At 37.9% G+C, this 14,294-nt stretch overlaps 1 protein-coding gene across 2 annotated transcripts in view; it reads right to left on the bottom strand.

Annotated features, from left to right (window-relative positions):
* Positions 1–14,294, bottom strand: part of CDH13 (cadherin 13) — a 507,409-nt gene that overhangs the window by 406,120 nt on the left and 86,995 nt on the right. For both annotated transcript variants that reach the window (XM_054197627.1, XM_054197628.1), the window contains exon 2: positions 7,692–7,803. In XM_054197627.1, coding sequence (XP_054053602.1) covers positions 7,692–7,803 — 112 coding nt within the window. The remainder of the gene's footprint in view (positions 1–7,691; positions 7,804–14,294) is intronic.

The following is a 14,294-nucleotide window of genomic DNA, read 5'->3' as shown; positions in this document are numbered from 1 at the left end:
TAGTAGAGAATAAAAATATATTCTAGTTATAGAATATAATAAAAATAAAATTTAAAAAAGCAGCCATTTTCTCCAACCTGCTTTTCAGTATTTTGGCAAAAACTGTGAGACAGAACAACTCAGTTAATACATAAACCTAGGTCTAGCCAAAGCGTTCACACCACTGTTGATAAGGGATGCAAGAGATTTGCAATTTGCCCTTCAGTAAAATAAACCGGAATCCCTGGCCGCAGAATGGTCCCATGCATCAATCAGATTACCATTTACTTCAGTCTAGCCAGCATTTAAGCTCTGGTCCTTGCTAGCAAGCATTTCAAAAGTATCAGAAATACCAATGCTGGCTACAACTTCAGTGTTGAATTTCTCTTTTGCTGTCAGCTGCATGTAAGCGGCTCCAGAATTGACTCCATGCTGCTGCATTCTTTAAAGCACCCTCGGTTCTGCTTCAGTTCTCTCCACAGCCAAGACAGAGAGAAGGTTGCACTGATGATTTTGTTGTTTGGGTTTTTTTTTTCTTTTAAAGAAAGAAAAATCAAAGCTAGTACTGAAAGTGGAGCTCCTATCTAAAAAAGCAACATCCCAGATCCCTATAGGAATCATCTTTTAGGCCTTCCCAGGGCTCCCAATTTTATTTTTCACCTGGTTTAAAAAGAGTTCTTTGGTAAAGGAATTTCAGATTTTTGTTAAAGATAATCCCTTTCAGGTAGGCTTTCTTTAGACAATTTCTTATTTCAGCAAATCCTACCACTCACCAGGGTTGGGATTTTTTCAGGGATTAAAAAAAAAAAAAAAAAACACACAAAACAAAACAAAACCCAGAACACAAACATTTTAGTTGTTATTCACATCACAGAACATGTCATGCACTTACTCTACTATCTACAGCTTCACTTGTCTGCCCAAGAAGAAGCAGTAGGTACAAGGCATACAAATATGTACAAACTCATTTCAAAATGACTAGGGTTTTCAGGATCAATCCATAAAAAGTTACTTTTTCCTTTCCCTACTCTAGAGGAAAGAGTTTGGGTGGATAAACTGAACAGAGACATAAGACAAAGTCAAGAACCCTAGCCTCCAGGCTAGAAAAAAAGCACTCCATCTAATAAATTTCTGAAAGGCTTCATGAGTTTACTGCCAGTGTTACTTATTCTCAAAGCCAGACCGAGAGATCAGATGCCACAAGAAAGCTATGTTAAGAAGGAGACGTGGCCATTAAAGCAGACAATAGCTGATGCGGACAGACAGATTGCTCTGTCCAGGAAAGACTGCTTTAAACACGCAAAGGGAAAGAAAAACTGCAAGTTGAAGCATGAGCATAATTACATTAGAAAAGTTATAATTTGATTTGGATTAGTAGAGAGAAATCCTAAAAGCTAAGAATTAATTATGAACTACATCTACAATTATTTTCAAGAATACTCACACGCTTTAAGATATCATTAACTTAAATGAGATTCTATGTTTAAAGGAAGATTTAACCTCACATGCTCCCATTAATTCTTGCTAAATGTCCACACTGCACTTTGAAATGTAATGGAAAAGGTTAGCTAGCCATGATTCTTTTGGATGGTGCTTTCCTAAGATCCTCAAATTAAAAGTTCTGTCAGAAACGCGGTCTGGGAAAATACGAATCTATGTGCTACAGAAATGCATTAATGTCTCAGCATGTAGCAATTTGCGTTGCGTCTGTTTGTCAGATATGAACAGCTTCCTCCTGACAAAGCTGGGCTGGTGCTGTAGCCTCTTCAGCATGACCCCAGCTCTAAACTGTAACCAGAACTCACATGCCACTACCCTTCATTTCCTCAGGAAGATGACCCTGATAAATTTTGTCAACCATAAGCAATTAGCGTCAGACTATTTGCTTGCTGAATTTATCCGAAGCTAAGCTACCTGTATTTTCCTAAAAGACAGATTTTGGCCTTCCAACATGTTTAAACACCTGCAGAGAATAAGGCTGCCTCTTAGCTTGCATTGTTAATCAGTTTGGGAGTAATCCCTTAGTTAATCTGATTTTTGTTTTGGAATTGCCAACTGGAAACGAACAGAGAAGTCTTCCATTGAAGCACCTGGGGACGTGATTAATACAAGGTTTGCACTGCACTGAGCGAGAGACCCAGCCTGCTAATACTGAGCAGTCGGTCATTGATGTAGACTATTAGAAGAACAGCTGGCATGCTTCAGCCAACCAAAGCCTACATGTTTGGTTTTGGTTTGGTTTTTTTTTTTTTTAAGAGTCTCCAGAAGAAAATTAAATCTCAAACCAAGTAATCTGCTACTTTTACGTCCCTAAATCAAGACCAACACATTAACAGACCATTTACTGTCACTGCAAAGATCCTCACACACTTTTTTTTTTTTTTTTTAAACCAGGGTTGCATGGTTTTTCTCAACAGAAGAGACAAAACACTTTCTGAGTTTAGCTCTGAATTTCCTCCACCTTGGAATTAAAATGTCAAGAGGACATTTCACAGACACATATGGCTTTCCCCGCATTACTTTACAGGCACTGAACACATTCCTGAGAGATTTTGACTTAGGCCCTGAAGATGTTTTTCAGAGGCTAAATAGTTCTTTTGCATTGTTCAGTCTAATGTTTTTCAAAACATCAAGACTTTTCAAGAACTAGTTTAATTAAATGTATATGCATTAAAAAAAAATAATCAAACAGTCTATTTTAAACTCATTTCCCCTCAGGTCCTGCTAATAAGCTGACATGCACTGTTTGGAAGGCAACCATCTGACCACCTGGCACTCAACACCATTTTTTCCTGTTTTATTTTGCTTTAATCGTGTGCAAAAGCAGTTTAACAGGGGATATGATATTCTGTTATGTTGCAATATCAATCTGCATACATTTATTCAGAGACACATCTGAGATGCTTTATATTATTTACTCACAGTCCATATTTGCAATACACACGCAGACAGCTTTCTCCCTCTGCGTGAGAATTAAGCACCAAACTTCAATTAGAAAGCCATGCCTCAGGTATTTAAGTGCTAAAGGATCTTCCCTTTGAAGATCCTCCTCACTTTGCCTCCATGAACATGCTGTAAAGTTCCCAATCTCCCACTTCAAATATTACTTCCATAATTTTGCAACCATTTTGCATACCCTCAAATATTTCCTGGAATTTTGGTAACGTGAGTTTGGCTTCCAACAGCCATTTACATGGAACAGTGCGATTAAGAGATATCCCTACCGTCTGGCTTCAAATCTTAATATTTCTGTCCACGTGGCCTAACAGAGTCCTGGACGCCTGGCCTTCATCACGTATTTAAGTGTCAAAACTGAAGCTCTGGTATTCAAATTCTATACATGGGTATGTGCACATTACCATTAGTTTAGAGTATAAAAAGCATTCCGCTATCTGGATAAAAATGTTGACAGACACATTTCTATAGAACCTGCTACCACATGCCCAGCGCAGAAACCTAGTCATTTTTCAACATTTTCTAAAGTACATTTCTTAACATAGCAAGTGATCTATGTGAAATGAGAATAGTTTTAAGATGACTGTAGAATTCAAAACGTATTAAAGACTTCTTCGTTTTGAATAGCCACAACTGTTTCAACAAGGGTATGTACACCTGTATAGATCCGTACACCCGAATAGGTGAAAAATCTATAGTTATCTAGCTATTACTCCAAAGTCTAGACAGTTTTCCCTGCAAGAAATTGCTAAACCAAAAATCTTACCTCAGTAGAACACGTTCTTTTGCAAGCTACAACTACTACCTGTAGTTCCAATTACCTAAAACCTGCAATATTCAGCACGAAGAGCTATAAACCTATAAACCGCTATAAACCTCACGTGAAAACGCTGTAGAGGATTTGGCATATTACTATATATTGAAGTAGGCTGCCCCATGAGCTCTATACAATCTGCAGAAAAAGTGAAGCAGGAGGAGATGAATCAAGTGTGTGTGTGATAACACACGCCGTACGGATCAGTAAACAAGAGTAACAGCAGTAATATCGATAGCCTGAAACAGTCACAGAAAGAGGCCATCTGTACAGTCAAACGGCATCGGAAGTGGGAAGAGTGGATGGGATAGATCACAAGTCTCACATGGCATCATCTGAGAAACAATAGGAAGTGTTTTGGTGCGAGCACGGCTGGCGCTGTGATCCATGTACACACGCGATACTGTAATCGTAGAAGTGGTGTTCTCTGATCTTTCTACAAGCATTATTCAGTTTGAACAAAGGATATCTTGTTGGAGGTTACAGCTTTGCTAGACAACAGAAAAACTGCCTTTAAGCATTAATAAGCAGACTAATATATTTCCCATCATATGGGTAAACAAAGATTCTCAATATGGTTGAATAGAAAAGTCTTTGTTAAAATCCACAGACTAAAAGAGTACCCAAACACAGACAGACAAAGCCTGATCTTGAAGCAGCCCAAGCTCTGAAACATGCAATCTACCACGTAAGACACAGAAGAGGTCAGCCATCAATTAACATCCAAATTAAAGCTTTTCAAGTAAGGGTCAAAACTTCCTTTGTTTTGACATTTAAATCACTGGCAATGTATTCCCCAGTTTAGTATGCACAACACATCACCTAACGCCTTTATGTTAATTGCCTCAATTTTTCAAGTGCACTATTTGATTCATTGTCAATTAAAAATATCCCCAAAAGCCAAGACTCATGTATGTTAAGTATAAACATGATTAATGTAACGCAATTACATTTCCACGTTTGATGAGTCTGATTAGGAACTTTCTATCAGCCTGGCATGAGGAAGCGTTGTCACTATGAGTGACCCGTCAGCCTTCCCAAAGACAAGCCTGCTGATGGGGAAGCACTGCATGGCCACAAACGTTTCAGAAAGGTGTAAAACCTGAAATTAAATGCTGTCAATTATCACCTTATCAAGAATGCAGCAATCTTTATGATGATCTCTATTTGATTGCAGAAAATGGTCCTAGGTCTAAACTAAAAAAAAAAAGCTATAAGGAAAAATTCTAGTAACACAATTGCTTGTTAGAACAATAATTATGTGGACAGACCCTCTAAAATTTCCAGAAAGTGACTCTATGTATCCTTTCCCACTACATCAAGGGACAAGAAGCAGGAGAGCAACGCCTGATTTTGTTTGTGGTCATGGAAAACACAAATTATAAGGAGATAAAAGGGTCTGATGGGTGGGGGAGAGGTCAAAATTAGGAAAAATAAATGACAAAATTCACAAAATAAGATTGTCCAACTCTGGATGTTGCTATTAAGTGAGATGCAATGGTAAATCAGAAAGAAAAAAATAAAAGGCAGTTCAGCTTGAGCACAATGAGAAAAAAGCTAAGAAATAGCAACAGAATTAAGTGAGGCTAACAGGAAGAAGAGTATGCAAACACAACTGGACTCATCTAAATGTTATGACTAACTTATAAGTAGGCTTTGCATAGAATTGGTACAAACCAGAATAAGAAGATAAAATACTGCACCCTCAGTTTGGGCTTCTCTTCCTTCTTCCCGGCAGTAAATGTAAAATATAATTAACACTGCCATATGTAGAAGTAATAAATACATAAGAACAAGTCATAACCTATATTTAATTACAAGGGAGATACTAGCAATGAAATGTACAGTAGGTCCTTGTTTAAATTGAAAAATAAAAAAAAAATGAAAAAACCTGTTTTATTGCACTTCAGAAAAGAATTAAGGAGCTCCTTGGCTTATCGAGGACTACAAAAGCAATCACTGCTATAGGCCTGCTTTGCATATTCACTCTATTAATTTACATAGCCCTGGTAAGCCTCACATTGCAATGCAACTGCTAAATTACACTGCTCTTGGGTAATGGGTATAAAAAGATGCAAGAGCATGCAAAGTGTATTCAAACAGACAATTAAAAATATCAATTCTGTTGACAGCTGAAATGAAGAAACTGTGCAGAGGTTTAATGCTGCTGCATGAAGGACATACTGTTTATGAGTGATTGAATTAACTAGAATCATGCATTGACAGTCTGCCTTTGTCGAACATTACATATTAAGCCAAATTAGTGACTGCTTATTAAAATAATTTAATTCCGAGGATTGTTTCCGGGCATTTCTAAATCTCCTCCTTGCATTAATGATGGTGTCTTAATTATTGTGCTGGTTTCACACCGGTGAGGTTTGCTGGGTCACCAGAGAGCAGCCCAGTCAACTTTGGCTTAATCCAACTTGGCCTTCAGGTATTTGGGAGGACAAGCACAAATCAGCAGGAGATCTGGCCAGACACGCTACAGCCTCGAAGTTCAGAAGCAGCCAAAGAATACAACAATGGTTATTTTTATTCAGGTTAACACTAACTTGTTAATATTGTTTTTACTTGCATAGATCTTCAACTTTGCATGCTTATTAAATCTAGTACTCTTCCTATATTCTATTAATTTCTACTTTTAACCATGTAGGAATGATATGTTCATCAGTTCTTTAAAAGAACAACTTAAAATTGTCAGAAGAAGTTAGAAGTTTGAAATCTCTTTTCTAAACTGAATAATCTGTGAATAATATTACTACTTATGATCTAAATTTCCTCTGAAAATGCAACTCAGACAAAGTAACTTACCAAAATGCTTAAACTATAAGTGTTATCTTAAAGGTTTTTAACCGGTTAAACCAGCAAAAAGCTGCATGACTTAAGTTTAAGAGTAATTTCAATAGACTCCAGCAACTAATTCTGACATTTCATTTTGAAGAGTTAGTGCCATTTTAGAAGCAAGCGTGCACAGATATTACACCTTTGTCCAAACATGCATAACAGTGAAAATACATCAATATGTAGTAGCAATATCTGGAGGGAATTGAGACGGGAAATGTGAGCATTTAATGAGTAATATTGCTTTGCATTTCTTGGTTTGACTAAACTATCGCTATATATCACATTGTAGGATCTAGATACTGTATGTAGATGCCAAGCACCGCTGTCTCACACTGCGTACCTCGAAGAATTCCCAGTTCAACAGCAAGCAACCAAGCATGACAAAGAATCTAATAATAATAATATGCATCACATGTAAAAATACCGGCGTGTTGAGATGTTATGAAAATAGCAGCACTTAGCATCTTTAAGTCTTCAAAACCATTGACCATTGGAGAAGGTACTGGCTCAGTTTGATGGTCTTGAAATCCCAGAGCCCCAGAACTGAGTGAACAAGTTGTAACGCTTACTCACAGAAGTATGTGAATGAACTGACGTCAGGAATGAAAGATAGTTAAGCCTCCTTTAGTTTAATGCTTTGAGTATACCATGCCAGATTGGATTTTATAATGTGACACCTGGTCATTGGAAATATTACTGAATATCCCAGTTGTACGACACACGTAGTAACAATTTGCTTCATCCAGCCTCCTCTGAATTTCATGTAAAGAAACAGTGAAGTCTTGATAAGCAAGCCCTGATTTCCAAGATTATAGGAAAGACTATAAGAATTCAGAGTAAATCTACTTTAAGAAGTGGATCTAAGTTTTCACAATATTGTCCTGGATAATTATATATAGTATTTTGCCATCTATGGCATATGGAACAGAGTGAAGTCTGTGGAGATATAGGATTAATGCAGGGGAGCCTAGACAGAATCATGGCAGTGGTCAAAATCCTATGTACAAAAAAAAGCTTCCTAATAAGTGGCAGGAACAATATGGATACATAAGCTACTCTGATTTTTGCACAATAGTTATATATGAAAGTAACATACGTTTCAGAACTGGCTGGTCCTCTGTGAATTTGAATGGCTGTTCAATATAAAAAACCTTTTGCCGAAATCCAGGGACGCATTCTAAATCTTCTGCACATGTAAGCAGCAGAACCTGAGGGAAAAAAAAAAAGGAAACAGACTTTTAACATCCAACCGTTCATCCATCATGTTAGCTTCTGAGAATGATACTGGGTTTTAGGCTCAGTGCTCATAAAACAAAACATTGGGCTCCATGCTCATAACATAAAATATCCATCATATCACACTTCCCCTTCCAGTCTTGCTAAACAATTTTTATGTGAGCTTTTATATATGTGGGCTGGTATGGAAGTTACAAAACAGTAGCTTTCAAGGTTAAGTCCAATCCAGATCATCAATAAAGCATATTACTGGTCTTCGTGAGAACATAGGATATAATGTTGTTACTAAAATCACAGGTGAATACAGCTAGGCTTAGATATATGCTTAAATGAAGCATTTTTAAGTTGATTTAAATAATTGATAAATTAGGGTCTGCAAACCTAGTTTCAGAAAGTTGATCACCAGTTTACAGAAGGAATTCTTTATTCAAGGGTGAAGTTTCACATCAGAGAAGTTTCCTTTTATAAAAGAATTTCTTTGCTAACAAATATAAACTGTTGCCTTCTCCCCCACCCCCCTCTGAGCCACGGTTAGTCCACTTTCCCTGTAATCAAAAGCTTGTTTACACCAAGGAAAGACTGAAAATTACATGTGAGCATCATAGTGGAGGTGGATCTGAAGGTTAAAGTTGAATACAGTTTGTGACACCGTTAGCATGTGGTCACCAAAGGTGCCCATCACCACAGGAATGCCTGAGCAAAGGAGGAAGTTTAAAAGCAAAATCAATTGATTGGAAATAGGTACAACGCTAATCTCAGACTCTGAAAGTTTGTGTTCTGTCTGAATAGAGACAGCAACCTGAAAGGCTATTTTTCTCAGCAGCTTTTAAATGAGACCACAGGGTAAGAACTTCCAGGAAAGAGGCATCAAGAAAGATATTACTAAAAAGTTTAAAAGGCTAAAGAGAGAGGCAAAAAGAAGCAAGTTGAAGAGCAGGAAAAGCAAAATCTGCATTTTTCAACTGATAGATGTGTAGCCACATTTTCAGACATATTTTATGCTTCCGAACCTCCAAAGGTGTTTTTCAAAACCTGACTTTCAGCTGGTGTACACAGTGCTCTGATCTCAAAGTTGTTATGGCCAGCCTGATGCTTGTTGGACAGTCGAAGAAAAATCGAGGAGAGAAGGCACATGTAGTGACCAGGAAGAAAATGGTCAAACATACACAGTGGTTCTGAATGACATTCACTCTAAAACTCAAGTGTCCCTGCATAAACGAGTCTATTTACTAAAGACATCCTCAACACATGCTTACAATTTTGCCAATAAAGCTGTTGAGCTGTAAAGTGAGGACAATGTCTCCCCTTATGCCACACAGATGAGTGCTGAAGGCTCCTTTCTCCTTCACCAGCTCAGGTGACAAACTGCACTCTCACTTCCCCAGCCCAACAGCAGCATCTCACACATTTCTCAGTTCTACCTCCACCACATTATCATCCCAGTATGCTGATCCTGATCCTAGAGAGACATCCTGCAGAATTATAACATCTGCATGTTTCCCTCTTAACCACCACTCATAGTGCATTCGCTAAATCAGAGCAATACTTTATCTGCTCTCTCCCTTCATGCACTTCACACTCGCTCTAAATTTTATGTGATCCCATTTATAAAAACCAAAGGCAGCAATACCCCACCTGGTCTGCATTTGATCTTCTTATTGAAACCAACTGCTGGATCATTTGTTTCATGGCACTGACATTCGCTATAAAAGCTTGGCTAGAAGTGCTAGCAGACTGTGAGAAACAGCCAGAATATTTCACGACAATTAAGCTGGTGGTAGTCAAATGCAGCAGATGGACGCCTTTGCCTTCCATCCTGACCTGCTCTGTTTGTCCCTTTGAAGGATTAACCAAGACAGAAGAGAAAGACTTAAAGTAATACACCAAGCAAGGTGCAATACACTTGACTATCATTCACTTCTATATAACCACATAACTGCTGCCTTTCTTACCAAGGCCTAAAAAGACAGTGCCCAATCCCTCATTCAATTGTTGACACTGATATCTTGATTTTATTGGAGATTCTGGACTCTAGAGGGGTGGAGAATTGGATGTGCCCGCTTCGATCTTCCAGTGTTAGACAACTGCAAACACAAACTGACATGCTCAGAGCCTGCCCTCAAAATTCTGCATAAAACTTAATAACCGATTATTAAAATAAAAAGCCTGATATGCATTTAAATGGTCACATTCACAGAAAGATAGACATGCATTTTCTGCAAATATTTTCTCTGTGCGCAGGTGCATTTTTAAAGTACCTTTCTGACTCATGGTGTTACTGAATGAATATACATAGAAATGCAATCACAGCAGAAGGAAAATTCTTCCCATCTCAAGAAGCAAGCAACAATTGAAGCCAAGTTATATAAAGAATCCACATCAGGAAGAGAACCCAAGCAATATATGCTGAAATTTAACTACAAACAACTCTTCCCCTAAAGGATTAACACAGCAAGTAAGAGGCAAATCATGTTCTGATCTCCCAGCTACTGGCATCTTAGAAGTTGAAAACTCTTGTCTTACAGAGCTATAAATAAAAAGCCTGCTTTGGACATCATCTATGTCAGTACTTAGAGAAGGGAATATGTCTACTTTATCACATTTGTGACAGTATAAGTTGACTTTGAAATCTGGGCAATCTAAATAGGTCATGCGTTAGCTTCTGTAAGCCTGGTGCAGAAGCCTCACATAATACAGATGTAGCAAATAGAAAATGACCTTTACTCCCTTTGAAATAATTACAAGGCTCAGGCTTGGCCTTGCTGTGAAATGGAACATTTTATTCTACTTGTGCAATTCCAGGCACTTTCTTCTTCTCAACATGTCAGACAAGATGTTAAATTTGTCACCACACCGACCGTTTTTAATTAATTATCTTTTAAAAGCACAATTATTCTTTTAATTTGTTTTTCTCACGGAGAAACTTCTTCTGTTGAACTAAATGTCTATCTCATTAAAATAATTTCTGTTGGGGTTCTTCACTTTGGGGGAAAAAAGGTCTTTAAAAATACCTTGAAAAAATAAGCCCAGCAGATTTGTGTTGAAGGCAAAGAGAATCTTCTTCAAAGCAGAATACATTCTGAATTTAAGCACCACGTAGATTTCGTATTTTTGAATATAATAAAAGGGTTTGTAGGCTGATAGCTGTCTAAAGAAAGAGCGCAGCTAACTACACAGAAAATAATGTTTAAGTGTCATATATGTAGAATTCAGAACATACAAGTAGTGAGTACTGGGCAATTAGTACAAAGGATCCTTCACCCACCACTAAAAAAGCCGTATTCTTGAGAGAATATGACAATTATGCAGTAAACATCTTTTGCTCATGAAATCTGAAGGGGTAGAAGACTGAAAAGCAAACCAGGGGGTCGTGACTACTCACACCTAAAGATCCTATATTCACTGACAAGCAGAATCAGAAGTTTTTCATAACCTACCACTTTTCAGAAATGTACAGAATGAAGATTCATTTTTAATATCCTGACAATTTGTCTTTCTGAATTTATTACCAGTCACTGTAAGGACATGTCACTAGTTCAGGTAACTCCTGTGCAAGTTTGGTCGCTGGGCTAGAACTACACTTCTGATGAGGTATCAAGCCTATGAAACACCATTTTTTTTTGTAGTTAATAAAACAGCACACACGCACACTGGTGACCTTAACTGGCCTCAACATTTGCACTGAAAGCTGCTCACATAGAACATGGATCGGAAAGCAAAAGAGGATGGCAATTTTATACCACACTGCAGAGGAAATTAATAAAGTCCCTGATGTTCAAGTACCTTTGGGTATTACCACATCTCAAAAGCCAGCGTTCTCCCTCCTCTGCTGGAGACTGAAAATTAGTCTCTGAAATGACCTTGCACAGAATTTCAAAATCTTTATGTCCTTTTTTGACTTGCCCAGTTTCAGCAAATGAAACAACTCCATTCAGGTTTGATTGGCTACATCCTCACTCTGGAAATTAATTTTCCTCACCTTTTACCGTAAACACTCTCGTATCTTCATTAGCCCTACCTGTAAGAGATCAGCTTTCTATCACAAAAATGCAAGCTTCAGAATATTAATTGCATTTCGCACACGTTCTTACGGTGCGAAGTTCATCCTTGTGCGAGGCTTTATTAAATAGAGATGTAAACGCAGACACCTGTGAAAACCATCTGCCCAGGCATGAATTTTCCACACAATAAATGCAAACAAATCTCATTTCACAGGGCAGTATCCTGTAGGACCACATTGTGCCTTTGACATCAGGAGAGTAATCTGAAATGCAAACCAACATAAAATCCCACAAAAAAGAGCTAAAATAGAGATCACAGTCATTTTTTAGTAATAGTAATAAACCCAAAAGTTCAAAAGTTATGAGTCACTGCCTAAGAAATTAGGTCTTGGTTGGGTGGGTTTTTTTGTTTGGAGTTTTTGGTGGGGTTTCTTTGCAAGTATGGTTTTGGGGTTTCTTTTTTTATTCGATGCATTTACTTGGAAGTGAGTATTGAAAATTTATGCTTCTGAGCTTTTTTCTGGAAGCACGAGGACTAGAAATTTGCTTTTTGCATATGAAAACTTCAGATTTTCATATAAAATACAGTGAGATCCTAAAAGCTGAGAACCGAGAGGAAATAAAAGTAATCAGAATAATGAGAACTGCCATCACTGAATTAAATTGCACATGACAAAATATTTTTATCATGCAGATCAAGATCTTTGAATCTTAAAATCCTATCTTCAGGTGCTGCAACACCAAACCCACAAAAATGGATAGGGAGGAAGCCATCAGAGAAGAATAACAAGTAATAAGCAGCACACAGTCACAACGATTTGCAGAGAGATGATGAAATCCTGCCTTCACTAGGTCAGTAAGAACTATTCATTGATTTTATGGTTTTTTACTCGGGATTTAAATGAAGGAGTTATTTAAATGAAATTAACAGAGGGATACTTACACGGAATAAAGAGAACACTGCTTTAAGTAAAGTTCAGATTCTGCATTATGCAGACTCCAATTAGAGTGTCAGCGGGTCCTAAGGCAATTGTTTCATCAAATCTCATACAGACTGGACATGAAGCTCTCCTTGTCTTCTGTATTTTTTAACATCAATTGGAGCAGAAAAAAAAAAACCACCTCAAAAGCCTGAATAACTTACCCTCTGATTGGCATAATTAACAAAGGTATTTTAACACTGCATAAAGGTGTGCTGAATTATTTATCTCTGAAAGTGACTAAATTAAACAAAACACAGTTCTTTTGCATTAATTTGATTTCTCAAGCACTACAATTTGGGGAATTTTTTTATTCAATATTTCCAATTTGGAGGGAAAGCTTTCACTGTTTTAGACTTTAACCTTTCTTCTTTTTATCAGGAAAGAGCTTCAAAAAAAAAGAGTATTCACAATCTCTACAGCTCTACCTCTAAATCTGATAGTGAATTCAAGTCATTTTTGTAAGAAACGCTATTAAGATTTGGCACTAAGATTCTTCAAGGATGATAAATATTCTTTTAAAGGGCCTACATATCCATTTACCGCATAGCTCTGTCCTAAAAGTGAAAGTCACACTTGGAGTAGTGAAGGGTGGGCTATGAAAATGCAAATTAGAATGACTTTATTGGCTCAAATGAATTCAGTTCTCCTGTCACTAAGCAGTCTGACTGCGGTAGGCATCCATTAACCAGAAAAAAATATGACAAACTCTTTTGTGAGACTATCTAGCACAGAACTTTCTTTTTATGAGCACTTTCCTTGTGAATGTATGTTTATTATAAGATTTTTATCACATATTCAGTAAAAATTGTGCATCTTCCACGACACTGGAAATCTTGTTAAGTTATTCAAGAAGCAATTTGCCAGCACTGGTGTCCCAACAGACAGCTGCTTTCCTTCTGAAATTCAAAACCTCTAGGAAGAGGCACTATCAGTTAGGTAAGATATGACCCCGGGGTCTCTTCAGAGCCCAAAGCAACTCCGGAGTCCAAACAGTTTAGGGTCAAGAAGGATAATATGAGAAGTGTGCTAGAAAGTACTGGAACACTTCTGCAGCACCCTATTTGAAGCCAGAGTTGTGACAATTCCTCTCTCCCCAAGTGCTGACCTGCCTGGAAGCCAGTCACCTTTTTCTGCTCTTCTTCCAGACACATCTGCTCCCTGAAGCAAGTTACCAGGTAGCTCTGCAAAAGCCAGCGCCCACAAAATAGCGTAGCTGGAAAAACATGGTCGGGTGCAAGACCACCACAGTCTGCCCTTAATCTGGTTATGCTGCCATAAAACTGCACCCTAAAATTAAGGGGTTTTTAAGAAACTCTTACTAACAAATCTTCCACGCAGCAGAACTCGAGCTAGCTTAGAGTTCCTTGACTGGGGAACCCAGAAGAGCCTCATAGACTCCTGGAAGGAACAACCTCTGCTGTCACAAGCAGGGACAACACACAGTGTCTCCTGGCCAGATCACTTGATCCCGATCACAAA

Source organism: Rissa tridactyla, chromosome 4 (assembly GCF_028500815.1).
Source record: "Rissa tridactyla isolate bRisTri1 chromosome 4, bRisTri1.patW.cur.20221130, whole genome shotgun sequence".
Classification (NCBI taxonomy): Eukaryota; Metazoa; Chordata; class Aves; order Charadriiformes; family Laridae; genus Rissa; species Rissa tridactyla.
Note: the sequence above shows the minus strand (reverse complement) of the source record. Positions and strands in the feature narration are given on the sequence as shown.